General features: G+C 40.2%; 1 protein-coding gene across 1 annotated transcript in view; it reads left to right on the forward strand.

Moving 5' to 3' along the window:
* ccdc88ab (coiled-coil domain containing 88Ab) overlaps positions 1-15,626 on the forward strand; it is a 67,185-nt gene that overhangs the window by 40,369 nt on the left and 11,190 nt on the right. Inside the window, exons 9-26 of the mRNA XM_037680115.1 lie at positions 2,402-2,483; positions 2,946-3,104; positions 3,287-3,433; positions 3,513-3,657; positions 4,124-4,302; positions 5,949-6,086; positions 8,087-8,270; positions 8,375-8,505; positions 8,633-8,926; positions 9,029-9,211; positions 9,349-9,627; positions 9,730-9,854; positions 11,452-11,590; positions 12,101-12,271; positions 12,363-12,524; positions 14,026-14,303; positions 14,425-14,568; positions 14,656-14,842. Coding sequence (XP_037536043.1) covers positions 2,402-2,483; positions 2,946-3,104; positions 3,287-3,433; positions 3,513-3,657; positions 4,124-4,302; positions 5,949-6,086; positions 8,087-8,270; positions 8,375-8,505; positions 8,633-8,926; positions 9,029-9,211; positions 9,349-9,627; positions 9,730-9,854; positions 11,452-11,590; positions 12,101-12,271; positions 12,363-12,524; positions 14,026-14,303; positions 14,425-14,568; positions 14,656-14,842 — 3,127 coding nt within the window. The remainder of the gene's footprint in view (positions 1-2,401; positions 2,484-2,945; positions 3,105-3,286; positions 3,434-3,512; positions 3,658-4,123; positions 4,303-5,948; positions 6,087-8,086; positions 8,271-8,374; positions 8,506-8,632; positions 8,927-9,028; positions 9,212-9,348; positions 9,628-9,729; positions 9,855-11,451; positions 11,591-12,100; positions 12,272-12,362; positions 12,525-14,025; positions 14,304-14,424; positions 14,569-14,655; positions 14,843-15,626) is intronic.

A 15,626-nucleotide genomic window follows, 5' to 3' on the forward strand; every position in this document is an offset into this window, starting at 1 on the left:
GCAGCATCTCAGGAATGCAGCCGTTTTCTTTTAAAGCAGCGACAGATTCTCCCTTTTACAGTTGGAGCCGAGAAAATCTGTACAAACATGAAGACAGCGAAACACCAAGCAGCCCTGTTGTATCAGCAGTCATACTTCTAATTGTAATGAGCATTAATGCAGAAGAGAAACTGGAATTGAAGTTGAAAAGATGATTAATTTTCTTTTGCTTTAGTTTATTATGTAATTGTTTCTCCTCCAAGTTTAGACGGATGAACCGTTTTAGCCTCAGGGGAATATTTGCTCCATGTGAACTCTAGTCGCATGAATTTTCTAATTCTTCTGTTCGAGACAGTTTTTTTTTTTTTCTTTCTTTCTTTTGTATCATGAATGGGAGAAACATGAGGCAACCAAAATGAGAAGAAAAAACAAACCATACCAAAAAACAAACTGACAATTTAGGAATTCAGTTATGTCAGATCAATACAGGAGTTACTTACTTCTGTTTTGCTTTATTTTTTAATGTCACACACTCATTTTATACTCTGTGAGAGCATGTCAATGCTATTTGTTTAGCAACGGTAAAATGTTTATGAAATAAACTAGCAATCTTGAAGGGCATGCATATCACATTACATTAGAGCTGTCATTTCTAACCCGGGCCCGAAGCCCAACCTGACCCAAATTCGGGGCGGGCCGGGCCATGATGGTGTGCCGGGTCGGTATCTGGCTTTTGATGGCGTCAGCAGATCAGCCAACATCCAAAAAGATAGAACTTTATTGATCCTGCAAGAAATTGTTGCCAGAGTTTCAATACAAAGGAACATACACAAGGAATCACAAGATATAAAAATAACAGAGAATATAAAAAAAATAACAGAAAATATAAAAAATATTTTTAAGAAATACCAACAATTAAGTTCTAAACAGGTCAGGTGCAGACAGAGACATTAAAGAGTTTATGGTGGTACAGGATTAATTTTATTGTCCTATATGCAGAAAGGAGGAGGAGTTAAAAAGTTTGGCAAATATGGCAACATGGCTTGCCATAAAATCTAATTGTATGATAACATGGCTTTCCATGCCTTCATCAGTCGCACGCAGCCATTTCACCACAAACTGACCGGCCTTCAAAGAGGTAAAATAAAGTTCAGTTAAGCTTCTGTTGTTACTTTACTGCCAGGCGATGATCCATCAAGTCAAGTCACATTTATTTATATAGCACATTTAAAACAGTAACTGTTATCAAAGCCCAAATGGACGTTCATTCTGCCGCTGCACTCAGCGGACGTGCGCGGCTGACAACCCAAACAGGTGAGATCCCAAAGCAGACATGTCAGAGCAGGGTCCGTGTCTGAATAAATCAGAATGCAGGCAGAAACAGGGTTTTAATGCTCTGATGGCCATGAAAGGACAAACACCCCCACAGCTCCGATCTTCTGCTCCTTTTATTCAGCCGCGCGTCACCGCGGTAAAGTTAGTTTTACTTGGGACACTCGAGCTCTGTGGCTTCAGCGGTGTGTTCCTCTTGTTCAATCTGATGCAGGCAGTCTGATTTCAGTCAGCCGAACTCGAACGAGAGGAGCACACCGCTGAAGCCACGAAGCTCGAATGTCCAATGTAAAACTAACTTTACCGCGCGTCCACCGACCGTTAATATATAGCAGTCAAAGCTTAATTAAAAATGTCAGGTTTTGGGGGGTTCAGACCAGTAATTACTGTTAATTCATCGAGTCGGGTAGGGTTCGTAAATGATGGCTACGGGCTGGGGCCGGGTCGGATTGGATTTTTTTGGGCCCTAATGCAACTCTACCTTACATACGTTTTAAACAAAGATCTTGTGAGAGTATATGTTGAGGATGACTCTTAGCTACTACCACACCACATCTTACCTCAGTATCTGTAAAATAAATAAACTGGGCTATCTATATTTGTGTTTGCTAAGGTTGATTAAAAGTAGGGGCCATTTTGAATCTGGGTAACTCCAAACGTTCATTTGTAAATTACATCCAACGATTACTTTTTGGGAATTTCACTAAAGTCCATCCAATGGTTCATGAGATATTTTAAGACACAAAGATACAAATTACCAAAGTTTGATACAAAGATAATGTTTGTTAGTGCTCACTGTCCACTGTTGTCATCATTCTTTGTTGAAATCAGGTCTCTCTTGTAAATGAGTCCTTGAAGCTCAATGGGATTAACCTGTCTAAATAAAGGTTGAATGAATATGTTGTGGGTAACTCTCAGCTACTAACAACTCACCAAATTTTAACTCGATATCTGGAAAAGTGATTGAGTTACAGCCATTTTGGTGTTTGCTAATGTTAATTAGCTTTGTTGGCCTTCTTGAATCGGTTATAAGGTAATCAGTTGTAGTAATAGTTTTCCCCTCTTCCTAATCCTTGTTTTATTTTTTCAGAGAGGAGAAGAGTGAGCAGCTTCTGGACACCAGACAGGAGCTGGAGAACATGGAAGTGGAGCTCAAGAGACTTCAGCAAGAGGTCACCAATCCCAGTCACTCAAACACAACCTTGTGCACCTGACACACAGCCATTTGAAGGACCTCCCCTTGCCTCCACCTGCTCCTCTTTTCTGGTTCCAAGTACTTTGTTTCTAAACCGCTGCCAGGCTTTAATCGGCTAGTGGGTGATTTAGCTCATTAGGGGCTATTCACACTATTTTTAGTCAGGCTGCAGCCTCACATGGCTTCTGATTTTTGCATTGAGCTCTGATCTCACAGAACTGCTGAGGACACTTTGGACTGAGCCCAGGAGAGGATGGGTTTGCATTTTCTGAATACTGATAAAAGTGAACGTGTTCTGTTTAATATACAAAATAAAAACATTATTCTTAGATAATCTAATAATCCTTTAAGACTGCAGGCTTTCAGGCCTGTCTATGATTTCAGTCATTGCTGTATGAATCTGGACACTCATGCTCTGTTTGTTTGTGCACTCCTGCAGAGCTTTCAGCTGCTGTCGGACGCTCGGTTGGCTCGGGCCTACCGCGACGAGCTGGACGCCCTCAGAGAGAAAGGTATACGTGTCGACAAGTTGGAGAGTGAGCTCAGCCGATATAAGGAGAGACTCCATGACATTGAGTTTTACAAGGCAAGAGTGGAGGTATGAAACTGCACGTCATGAAAGCAAGTCTTGACAGCTAACAGTAGCTAAAATGGTTGCTAAAAACAATTAAGAACGTGGACATGACAATTTGCATCCTGTTAATGGTGTTGATGTTGTGCTAGTTGTAGTTTTTCTGTGTCATTTGACCCTGTCTTTTGTCTGTGCTGTGGCCTTTGCAGGAGCTGAAAGAGGACAATCAGATTCTCTTGGAGACCAAAACCATGCTGGAGGAGCAACTGGATGCTAGCAGAACCCGATCTGACAAACTGCACCTCCTGGAGAAAGAAAATCTGCAGCTCAAATCCAAGATGCATGATCTAGAGATGGTGAGATGGTGCTCTTATGGTGGAGACACAGTAATTGTCGTAGATATTTACCTTAAACTTACTAAGCCTTAATGTTCAGGAACGGGACTTGGACCGTAAGCGTATGGAGGAGCTGTTGGAGGAGAACCTTGTGTTGGAGATGGCCCAAAAACAGAGCATGGATGAGTCTCTGCACTTGGGCTGGGAGCTGGAGCAACTATCGAAGACACCGGAGCTGACTGATGGTAAGAAGAAAAGCCAAGAGTTATGACGGGGGGAGGAAAAGCAGAAAGGTGGGAGAAATGTAAAGCTGGTGGGCATCCAAGTTAACCCGGATGGAGGCTGCAGATGGCAGACAGACCTGCTTTGGTCACTGAACCATAATCCTGTCATCCATCTGCGTTTGCCAACCTCCACTAGGGTTTTCTTTTCACTTGGTTAAGACCTGTGCTGTAATTAATATTCAGTGGCTCCACAAAGATAAGCTGTGTGTTTGGATTATATGAGCTGTTAAGAGGTTTAGCTAGCCAGGGATCTGGATAAAGACTTCATGTTGGGTGGGTGTTTGTTAAAAGGTGCTTTAAAGGAATTAAGACTCGTAAAGGTCAACCATAGGGTAATAGACTGATTGATCATTTTGATTGTTAAAGACACAAACTAGTTGTTGCTGCTGAACTGTGACTGTATGCTTAAATGCTATTATGGATCCAGTCCCACAGAAGTCTTTGGGTGAGGAGGTGAACGAGTTGACGTCAAGCCGCTTGTTGAAACTGGAGAGAGAAAATCAAGCCCTGCTGAAGACGGTGGAGGATCTCAGAGGAGCAGCCAGTCAGGATTCCATCACACAACTGGCCAAACTCATCCAAGAAAACCAGAAACTGAACCACAAAGTAAGCAGTGGGCATCCATAACTGTTTTAAATGTTATAGTTCAACTGTACGGGTTTTTAAACCTTTTTTTTATATATATATTTTAACATCCATCAGCTTGTCTGAAAGTTTGGAGTCTTTAGGCACTACAGTTTGCAAAGCTGTCTTTTGAGGAGTATTATTGCAATAAAATGATCATATGGGTATTTCTGTGGAGCTTTAGACGGTTGCCTACATTGAATCTCCTCAAAGACTCTTCTAAATTATAGCCCCTCTACAGTGACATCACTGCTATTAGCATTTTGCACCAGCTTTCCTCAACAATATATCACTAAAGCACTTAACTTAAGACCTTTTCACACAGTGTCGATGAGGAAATAAAAGGAGCAGGAAAGCAAAGCTGTAAATCAGGCAGCACTGCACTGCTATTCTCTCTCCATCTTCAACACTGGGACACTCCAGAGATTCTCTCATTGTCCTCTGAACAAAATAGCATACATTTGTGTCCCCGCAAAGAGGAAATCCAAGAAGAGGAATTTTGTTCTGAGTGACTTGAGGACTTAAATCAAAGCACATTTCAATGTGAAAGCAGACACTGGGAGACTTCAGGTGTTAAAATAAGTGTCTTAGTGTTTATCTGATTGTGTGAGTGTGGAAGTATGAGATTGTCTGCAGTTAGTGTAAAATAAGGTGATCTTTTCAATATTTTTATTAAAGATTTGAAAGGTGTTTTTTATGTGAATTGTTTTTAAAATACATATAAAAGAATGTAAAATATATTTGTGTGCATGAGAGAATTGTGTCTGAAGTTTTTTTAATTAATTTATTTAAACGTCAACTCGTGAAGTGAAGAGTTTTTTGGGTTTTTTTGTACTTGTTTTTGCTGTTAACTACAACTTTTTTAATCAGTTCATATAAAATTCACTTCAGACACAAATGTGCCAAATGATACGTTTTAACCCAGGCTCCTTTTTGTTTGCCATTTTTTCCCAACCAGAAGTTTGAATCCCTACTTTTACTTTATCATCAAAAGTGCAATCAGCTGCATTAATTAAAGCAGCAGTCACAAAATAAACTTCAAAATATAGTTTTAAAAACAAAAAAACAGGAGATTGGAGGAAGGTTAACAGCAAACGAGTTAAAAAAACTAGACCTCTCAAAATAAATCATCAGTTTACTGAGGGATAATCTGTGCTCAGGGCTTTGTGGTGTTGTAAATGATCATGCTTTGTACTGTGGTTTCTGCTATATGATTTCATTTAGATATATTGTTTTTGAACGATTATAAAAGATGCACATCTTGTAGAAAAGTGAAAGACTGTCGCTGTACTCTTTAAAATTTGCAAAGAGAAAAAGACTAACAGAGTTGAACATGCATGTGATGCTCAGCATCTAGTTGTATTTTGAACAAAACAAGTCCCCTTCATTTTAATTATTTTTTAAACTTGTTATAAGGGGGCATAATATTATCTTTTAATACAAAATGATGCAGAAAAAGTCGCAATATTTAGAAGGGAGAAAAAAGAAAATCAAATCTCTAAATTCGACGAGAAAAATAGTTGACCATAACCTTCATCAGTTTTTTTATAAAGACCAATCATGATTTTAAACCCTTTAAAGTTCTTTAAATTTTGTTTTCTTTAATTTATTATTTTTTTTTTTTGCAGTCAGCGCAGCTGGAGAGCGAGCTGACAGCAGACAGAGAGTCGCTCCGCAGTGCTGAGTCACTGAGTACAGATCTGATGAAGGAGAAGGCTTTGCTGGAGAAAACTCTGGAGACGCTGCGGGAAAACTCAGAAAGACAGGTACACAGCACACACACACACACACACACACACACACACACACACACACACACACCTAGAGACACACACTTCAAATGATACAGGGACTTAATTTGAGTATTTAACTTCATTCCCAAACCATTATGCCAGTTTTATATGCAGCAACACACTTATTATGACAGTTGAAACAGTGAAACATGTGTAACATTCTTGTTACAGATGAAGTTTGGGCTGTAATCAATGATGGCTCTCATTGCTGCAACACGTTCATTGTTTCTAAAAAAATGTTTTAATAAAAAAAAAAATAAAAAAAAAATATATATATATACACACACATACATACTAGATTTTTACAGAGTATTTATGTGAGGCATTATTTTGTAGTTGATTAGCATTTAGCTCCCTCCAATAATTTTTAAGAAAGTGCCACTAATGTTTTATTGAGTGCAAAGGTTTCTGAGGTGGCACGGTGGCTCAGTTGGTAGAGCTGTTGCCTCTCGGCGGGAAGGTTGTTGCCAGATTGAATCCCGGCCAGGGACCTTTCTGGGTGGAGTTTGCATGTTTTCTCCGTGCGTGCACGGGTTTTTTCCAGGTACTCCTATTTCGTCCCACAGACCAATAACATGCCTGTTAGACTGATTGGTAACTCTAAATTGTCCCTAGGTGTGAGTGAGAGAGTGAATGGTTGTTTGTCTCTATGTGTCCCTGTGATGGACTGGAGACATGTCCAGGTGTCCCCCGCCTCTCGCACAGTGACGACTGGACATGGGCACCAGGGACCCGCATGATCCGAAAAGGAAGAAGTGGGTAAAAGATGATGGATGGATGGATGAAAGCTTTCTGTTTGCCTATGAGGAGGCCTGTCGCAATAAACAATAAATCAACATGATAAATGAAAATTATCGACCTCATTTTCATTTATCAGCTTTATCGTTTCTTCTTCTCTCTCTTTCTACTGAAGACACTGGATGACAAATGCTCAACTCTGGTGCTTTTTGCTGACCCCTCCCTTCCTCCTTTCTCTTTAAAATCCATTTTAACGATCCAAAATCACATTTTTGGATCGTTAAACGCAGCTAAGCTGAGAAGCTAAGCTAAGAAGCTAAGCTAAGAGCTAAGCTAACAAGACGACCTCAGGAAAAAACCTCTGTCTTGTCAAAGCTCAAAAAAATCACAGTTGAAACTCGTGCCTTCATGTAAAAACTTGTTTTTCTCTGCAAAAAGAAGCCGAGAACTTGTTTACTGATTTTTTTTTTTTTTATTAAAAACTTTGTGTGACAAATGCTATGCTAAAGAGCTCAAACCACACCGAGTGTCTGTCATTTTGAGAACCAAAAAAAAGGAAAGACAGCCCATGTCACGTCAAGGGGTCTCCCTCCCATTTTTCTTAGAGACACGCTGCTCGCTACCTCACTATCCATCCTTCAGTTCAGTCTTAACTTCCACCCGGTGGTCAAAAAGGTACTACTTACAAAAATTAACCACCATTGCTTCTTAAATGTGACAATAATGACTAATTATTGTCACATTTTAAACATTGTTATCGTTTATCGCAAAATTTCTGAGACAATTAATCGCCCAGCAAAATTTGTTATCATGACAGGCCTACCTGTGAGTGTGATGCATTGCTTGCTGTGTTCTGTACGGTCTTTGTAAATGTTTGTACCAGATCTGACATCTTTGATTCATTCAACCATCTGGTTTGTTAAATCCAGCTGTGTTGAGCCTCAGAAGAAAAGCAAATGAAACGTAGTGCTCAGCTTCTTTACCGGCTTGTTGTTCACGTAATGAGATGCAACTAATGCTGCAGTGCTTTTCTGATTACACGTGATGATCACGCAGAGGCTTTCTAAAGTCCTTTACCTTCTACCCTAATGTTACACTTGTTCTATAGAAATGTTGGATTAAACAAAATGAACAACATTTTTTTCCTCCATGAACTTGCATGTGCCTTGAATTCATGTAAATAATTTTCTACATAAGTTTAGACATTTATCAAAACTTGTCTGTCTGTTTTCCAGCTGAAAGGTCTGGAGCAAGAGAACAAGCACCTGAGCCAAACTGTATCATCTCTACGTCAGCGCTGCCAGGTGGGAGCAGAGGCCCGCGTCAAAGACGTGGAGAAGGAGAACCGTGTTCTTCACGAGTCCATCTGTGAGACCACCGCCAAGCTGAATAAGATGGAGTTTGAAAGGAAGCAGCTCCGTGAGTGGCATGTTGCTTTGTTGTGCTAATGGAAGACTGTTTAGTTTGTTTATTTATTTATTTACCGTAGTCACGGTAAAACAGAGTAATTTATTTAAATGCAGGTAAAGAGCTTGAAGTAATGAAGGAGAAAGGTGAAAGAGCTGAGGAGTTGGAGATTCAGATTCAGAAGCTGGAACGAGAAAACGAAAGTCTGCAGAAGAAAGTTGCCAGTCTTGGGATCACCTGTGAAAAGGTTTGATTCATTTTCTATATTTTTAAATTATTTTTGCAACGTTCATTTACTGTCGGTCAGTTTCTGTACAAAATTCAGTCTCTATGAACTTTATCTACTTGTCTCATTATAATTCCATTTTATGTAGGTGACTTCTTTGGAGAAGGAGAACTCTGAGCTGGAAGCAGAGGGCCGTCGTTTGAAAAAGAAAGCGGATGCTCTGAAGAACATGGCCTTCCAGCTAGAAGCTGTAGAAAAGGATAACTCTCAGCTGGAGCAGGAAAACCTGGAGCTTCGGCGCTCAGCAGAGTCTCTCCGGTCAGCGGGAGCTAAGGCCGCTCAGCTGGAATCTGAGAACCGGGAGCTAGAGAGCGAGAGGAGCCAGCTGAAACGCAGCCTGGAGCTGCTGAAGGCCTCATCCAAAAAAACAGAAAGACTAGAGGTACTACAGACATACAGGACATGCTTCTGTGAAGTCGAAGGCAGATGAGTTAAAGTGGAGAAGGATGTGTATTAAGTTTTAATTTGTCTGTTTCTTATCCAGGTGAGCTACCAGGGCCTTGACACAGAGAACCAGCGCTTGCAGAAGGCTTTAGAGAACAGTAGCAAGAAGATTCAGCAGCTTGAGGCAGAGCTGCAGGAAGTAGAAACTGAGAATCAAACTCTACAACGTAACCTGGAGGAGCTGAAGATTTCTAGTAAACGCCTGGAGCAGCTGGAGCAGGAGGTGGGTTGCAGCAACAGTCAGGTGTACTCTGAGTATCTGAAGAATGCAAATATGAGTCGTGTTCAAACAAATGCATCAAATTTCTCAGCGGAGATAATCATATTAAATTCTATTTTATGCATCTCCACTTCATCCAGAACAAGACCCTGGAACAGGAAAGCTCTCAGCTGGAGAAAGACAAGAAGCTTCTGGAGAAGGAGAACAAGCGTCTGAGGCAACAGGCCGAGATCCGCGACTCCAAGCTGGAGGACAGCAACCAGCGAATCTCTGTCTTGGAGAAGGAGAACCGCACCATGGGCAAGGAGATGATCTTCTTTAGGGACTCCTGCACACGAGTCAAAGACCTGGAGAGAGAGAACAAGGAGCTGGTCAAACAGTCCAGCATCGAAAAGAAGACACTGATGGCGCTCAGGGAGGTGAGCAGAGCTGGACAAGTGTTTTACATCCTCGAATCATGATATGAAACATTGTAAGATTTACAGTTCAAAGTGTTGCTCAGAATGTTCTTGTGTATTTAGGAACTTGTGAGTGAGAAGCTGCGAACTCAGCAGATGAATAATGATTTGGAGAAGCTGACTCACGAGTTGGAGAAGATTGGTCTGAACAAAGAGAGGCTCCTCCACGACGAGAGCTCCGACGACAGGTATCAATGCACAGACACACAATCAAAAACATTAGCTACACAATGATGGTTCAAAAAAAAGATTTAGGGATCAGAATCATTAAAAAGTAGAGAAATTGCTTTTCCTGTGAAAATGCAGTGTGAATGCTTATTGCTGAAGAATAGGCTGAAAAATAGCTGAAAAATTGAAATCAGGTCTCTTGTAAATGAGTTCTCGAGGCTCATTGGGATTAACCTGTCTAAATAAAGGTTGAATGAATAGCTAAAATTATCTTTGAAAAAATGCTGAATTTTAGCTGAAAAGGAAGAACAAGCCTAAATTAGCAGAATGAAGTAGAAAGAACACATATTTGCTGAATTAGGTTTAAATAAGCAGATATGAGCTCAGATATTATGAAATTAGCTTAAAAAAATTGAAATTAGCAAACATTTTCTGAAAAGGCAGAGAAAGAAGCTTAAGCTACCAGAATGAAGTGGTAAGAGCTGGAATGAGCTAAAAATTAGATGAAAAAAACTAAAAGAAATGGCATAAACAGCTTAATAGTAGCTGAAATACCTGAAAGGCAGAAAAAAGCTGAAAGGAGCATAACAAACTGAAATTAGTAGAATGAAGTTAATTAGGCTGAAAGTTGCAGGAATTACCACGAAAAACTTGAATTTATCTGAAAACAGCTGAAATTACATAGAAAATGCTAAAAAGGTAGCTGAAACGGTAGAACAAGCTTAAATTAGCACAAGAAATTTGAAAGAACACGTTTTCTCAATTAGGCCCAAAGAAGCAGAAATTAACACAAAAAAGTAAAAATTATCTGAAAAAAGCTGAAATTAGCAACAAAACAAAAAAACAGCTGAAAAGCAGCTAAAAAGCAGAAAGAAGCTTAAATTCCAAGAAGGATGTGCTTAAAGAAGAGAGCACATTTTTGCTGAATTAGGCTGAAAAAAGTTGAAATGAGTGCAAAAAGTATGGAATTAGCTGAAAAAGCTAAAATTAGCATAAAACAGGTAAATATTAGCTGAAATATTAGAAAATGTGGAAAATTGCATAAATAAGCTGAAAGTAGCATAACAAGCTGGATTAAGCGCAAAAATGTTGTAGTTAGCAGAAAGAAGCACACAACAGCTGAAAAATAGCTGAAATTAGCTGAAAGTAGCTGAAAAAGTTAACATTTGCACAAGGAATTTGAAAGAAGCTGAACTATAACAAAATGTGAAAGGAGTAGTAAAAGGTTGTAAACAGATCTAAAGATTTTGAAGGACGTAAAATGACCTCAATTAATTTTCTATGAGACAAAAAAATGGCAGAAAAGGCTAAATATTTCAAAAAGCTAAATCTGCACCAATGCATCATAGCACCCTTCTCCTGAATGAGCTGAACGTTTTGATTTATGATTTGTTGAAATAGTGCAAAAATTGTGGAACGAGAAAGATGCTGAAAAATATATGGGGGAAAAAAAGAAAGGCTCACAATAGTGTGAATGCTTCATAAACATTCACACCATGATCAAAGAATCAACATAATCAACATAGTGCTGTGGTTTCTGGACCTCTTCAGTGTTAATGATGATGTATTTCTACACTCTACACATACATAAACAAGTACCTGAATGATTATTTTTAGGTTTAGGCTCCTGGAAACCAAACTGGAGTCGACTCTGAAGTCTTCTTTGGAGATTAAAGAGGAGAAAATAGCTGCTTTAGAGGCCAGACTGCAGGAATCCTCCAACCTCAACCAGCAACTTCGTCAAGAGCTGAAAACTGTGAGTGACACTGAAAACAGAAATCCACACGTTCAAAATAAATATTCAGAAATTTTGTATTGTTTTGAAATGTATATATTTAGTTGTACCTTATAAAAAATATAAAAAAACTGTAAACAAAGCCTTCAAACATTGACCAGAATAGATTTTGAATAGTTTGTCCACTTGAGAACAGCAAATCCTAATGCTCTCCTGCAGACAGAAACACCGAGGGACTCTCACTCTGATAAACTGATTTTATTTGCTTTTATTTTTCCTGTTGCCAGTTGTCTATTAGTAAGAGAACATGAAGCTTAAAGGTGGCGTTGTCTGGAGATTATGTTTCTCTTACACTTCAGATTCAAACTTACAAATATTTGACACAAAAACTTGTAAATCATGTCTGATAGTTCTGAGAATTATGACTTTTTTTCTCATTAGGCCTGAAATCAGTTAAACTTTATAGGAGTTGATAGTAGTGTACAGAAGTCATATTAAATATTTTATTTTGACCTTCTCGTCTCTTTACAGGTGAAGAAAAACTATGAGGCACTTCGTCAAAGAGAGGAGGAGGAAAGGATGGTCCAGAGCTCGCCCTCTAAAGGAGAACACTCTGCTGTCAGTAAATGGGAAAAAGAAAGTCAAGAAGCCACCAGAGAACTGCTGAAGGTCAAAGACAGATTAATTGAAGTGGAGAGGAATGTAAGTAAACGTTTATATGAGATGGCTCGGGTGACTTTCTTAAATCAATTGCTGCATACATTAATGTGTGTGTGTTGTTTTATTTTCCCAGAATGCAACGCTGCAGGCGGAGAAGGTGGCCCTGCGGAGCCAGCTCAAACAATTGGAAACTCAAAGCTCCAACCTGCAGGCGCAGATAGTTGCCCTGCAGAGACAGACCGCCTCTTTACAGGAGAACAACACTACGCTACAGATGCAGAACGCCAAACTGCAGGTCCATTTCATTTAACTAAACGAAACATTCACAAGACATTAACAAGGCAGGTGTTAATATAACTTGAGATTTATTAACTCAACAGTGTTTTACTAAAAGATGAATAATCACACGCATTAAAACATTACATTAACTTGAATAACTTTATTGCAAAGGGTCAAATAACCTTCATGCAATGGTAATAAAAACTGTAAACTTTCTGAGCTAATAGTTTTTAAAGGCACCGTTTTCCAAGACGTTATGAAGCGTTTATGATTAACTCTGAGAAGATCAGTTGGCATTTTTGGAAACCTTATGGAAAGAACACAGTTTGCTTGTTCTTTCCTTTAATTTTTTGTGCAGTAAATATCTAAGATTCGATATTTTCTTATTTAAAGTTTAGTTCAGAACCTCAGATATTTTTGCGCTCTGTATGATTCAAACACTGGCCATCCATGCAGACCTGCATCTTTTCCTCTGGCCGATGCACTGTAATTAATGTTCTATTGGACAGATCTTACTATCTAGGTTAAACCTATGTTATGGTTGCTAAAAAGATTCATAGTCATAGCAAAGTTACAATATTTTCCCCTAAAAGGCATTGCTCACAAGTGATTGTACATTTTGCACACTCATTTTGTGCTATCCTACTTTCTCTGCCCAATGCTGGGAGCTGCTCTCCCAGGCTGCTAAGCTCCCCTCATATGGATTTAGATTCTCCTCCACGTCGTTTGGCTGTTTTTCAAGCCCTTCTTATGGGTGGCAGATTTTACACTGACCACAGAAGCTGCTAGCTGTGTTGCTTTATGTGCAAAGTGAGCAACAAGCATGTAAGGGTGTTTTGACGGCAGAAATTGATGTGAGCTGCAAGAAAGAAAAAAAATGCACAATGTGTACTGTAATTTTCACTATAAGTCACACTTTTTTGCATAAATTAGCATGCCTGTGACTTATACAGCAAATAAATGTATTTATCCCCCCCCCCCCCCCCCTATATTTATAACACAATTTTTGGCTGAGATCTGACTATTTCAGTCATTCTGACATGGAAAATGATGAACACCACCATTTTTGAGGGCTCTCGACCAATATGGCAAGCCAAGTGACTCATTAATAGGTAAAAGTGAGGGGTTGTCAGTGGTGACGCATAATAGATGCAATATATATGGCGGTGTGATGTATTTATATTTTTTTCCACTTTATTAGACATATTTGGACTGATGCGACTCATACACGGTGCAACCTTTACAGCGGCAAGTACAGTAACTTCAAGTGGATGCAGTTTGTGTGAATAAACACAGCAGTCATGATTCCAGAGGGCTTTCAGACTAGGAAATACTGTGACCATAAAGGGAACACATTTTATTATTTATTTTGCAAAGGAAGCTTCACTAAAGCAGACTGAACATCCTGAACAGACACAGCACCCCCTACAGACTAAGATCGCAACATTAGGAAGGTCAGTGCTGCTTTTTCTAACTCAATTAGCGAAAAGTTTTCTTCTGTTCCTTCTGGCGTGCAGGTAGAAAACTCCACCCTGAGCTCGCAGAGTGGAGCCCTGATGGCCCAGAACGCCCAGCTGCAGAGCCAGCAGAGCAGCGTGGAGGGGGAGCGAGAGGGAGCACTGAAAGACAAAGAAGAGCTGAGGGCGACGTACGAGCTGCTGCTCAGAGATCACGAGAAGCTGGCAGCGCTCCACGAGAGGCAGGCGGCTGAGTACGAAGCTCTGATCACAAAGCACGGCGGTTTGAAGACATCCCACAAGAGCCTGGAGCAACAGCACAGGGACTTGGAGGACAAGTGAGACATGGTCTTATTTTAGTGTTGTTTAACTGTCTTTAAGGCCACTAAGCTGGGCTGGGAGAAGAAACGTTGACCTTTTGGTCATTTAGTTGTTTGTTGTTTTGTGTTATGTCCTCAGGTACAAGCAGCTCTTGCACAGGAAAGGAGAACTAGAGGAACTGGAGAAAAATCTCAAGGAACAGCAGGAAAAAATGGCTCAGGAGAACCAGAGCCACCGAGCCACAGCTGACCAATGCAAACAACTGAAAGAGGAGAACGACAGGTCGGATCAACCTGCACAAGCTTTTTGTCATACTTTGCACATTTTGTTTAGTATCTCAATAAAGTGATTCGTGTGATCTCTTTTCAGACTCAACACTACCTGTCGTCAGCTGGTGAAGGACAACGAGAACCTCCAGCTGGACCATAAGAGCATGAAGAGCCAGTTGAACAGTGCGAAGCTGGAGCAGACCAAGCTGGAGGCAGAGTTCTCCAAACTGAAAGAGGAATATCAACAGCTCGACATCACCTCCACAAAACTCACCAACCAGTGTGAGGCAAGTAGAGACTCCTCGTTTGGTGCAAAGCATTTCATGTTGTGCTCCCCTTTGGAGGAGGAAGAACATTTTCAGACCCTTTAGGTGCACCACCTCAGTTTGAGAAGCACATACAGGTCCTTCTCAAAAAATTAGCATATTGTGATAAAGGTCATCATTTTCCATAATGTAATGATAAAAATGAAACTTTCATATATTTCAGATTCATTGCACACCAACTGAAATGTTTCAGGTCTTTAATTGTTTTAATACTGATGATTATGGCATACAGCTCATGAAAACCCAAAATGCCTGTCCCAAAAAATTAGCATATCATGAAAAGATTCTCTAAACAAGCTATTAACCTAACCATCTGAATCAACAACGTAAACACCTGCAAAAGATTCGAGGCTTTTAAAAACTCCCAGCCTTGTTCATTACTCAAAACCGCAATCATGGGTAAGACTGTCGACCTGACTGCTGTCCAGAAGGCCATCATTGACACCCTCAAGCAAGAGGGTAAGACACAGAAAGAAATTGCTGAACGAATAGGCTGTTCCCAGAGTGCTGTATCAAGGCACCTCAGTGGGAAGTCTGTGGGAAGGGAAAAGTGTGGCAGAAAACGCCGCACAACAAGAAGAGGTGACCGGACCCTGAGGAGGATTGTGGAGAAGGGCTGATTCCAGACCTTGGGGGACCTGCGGAAGCAGTGGACTGAGTCTGGAGTAGAAACATCCAGAGCCACCGTGCACAGGCGTGTGCAGGAAATGGGCTACAGGTGCCGCATTCCCCAGGTCAAGCCACT

The sequence above is a fragment of the Nematolebias whitei genome, chromosome 1, assembly GCF_014905685.2.
Source record: "Nematolebias whitei isolate Nwh7 chromosome 1, NemWhi1, whole genome shotgun sequence".
Lineage (NCBI taxonomy): Eukaryota > Metazoa > Chordata > Actinopteri > Cyprinodontiformes > Rivulidae > Nematolebias > Nematolebias whitei.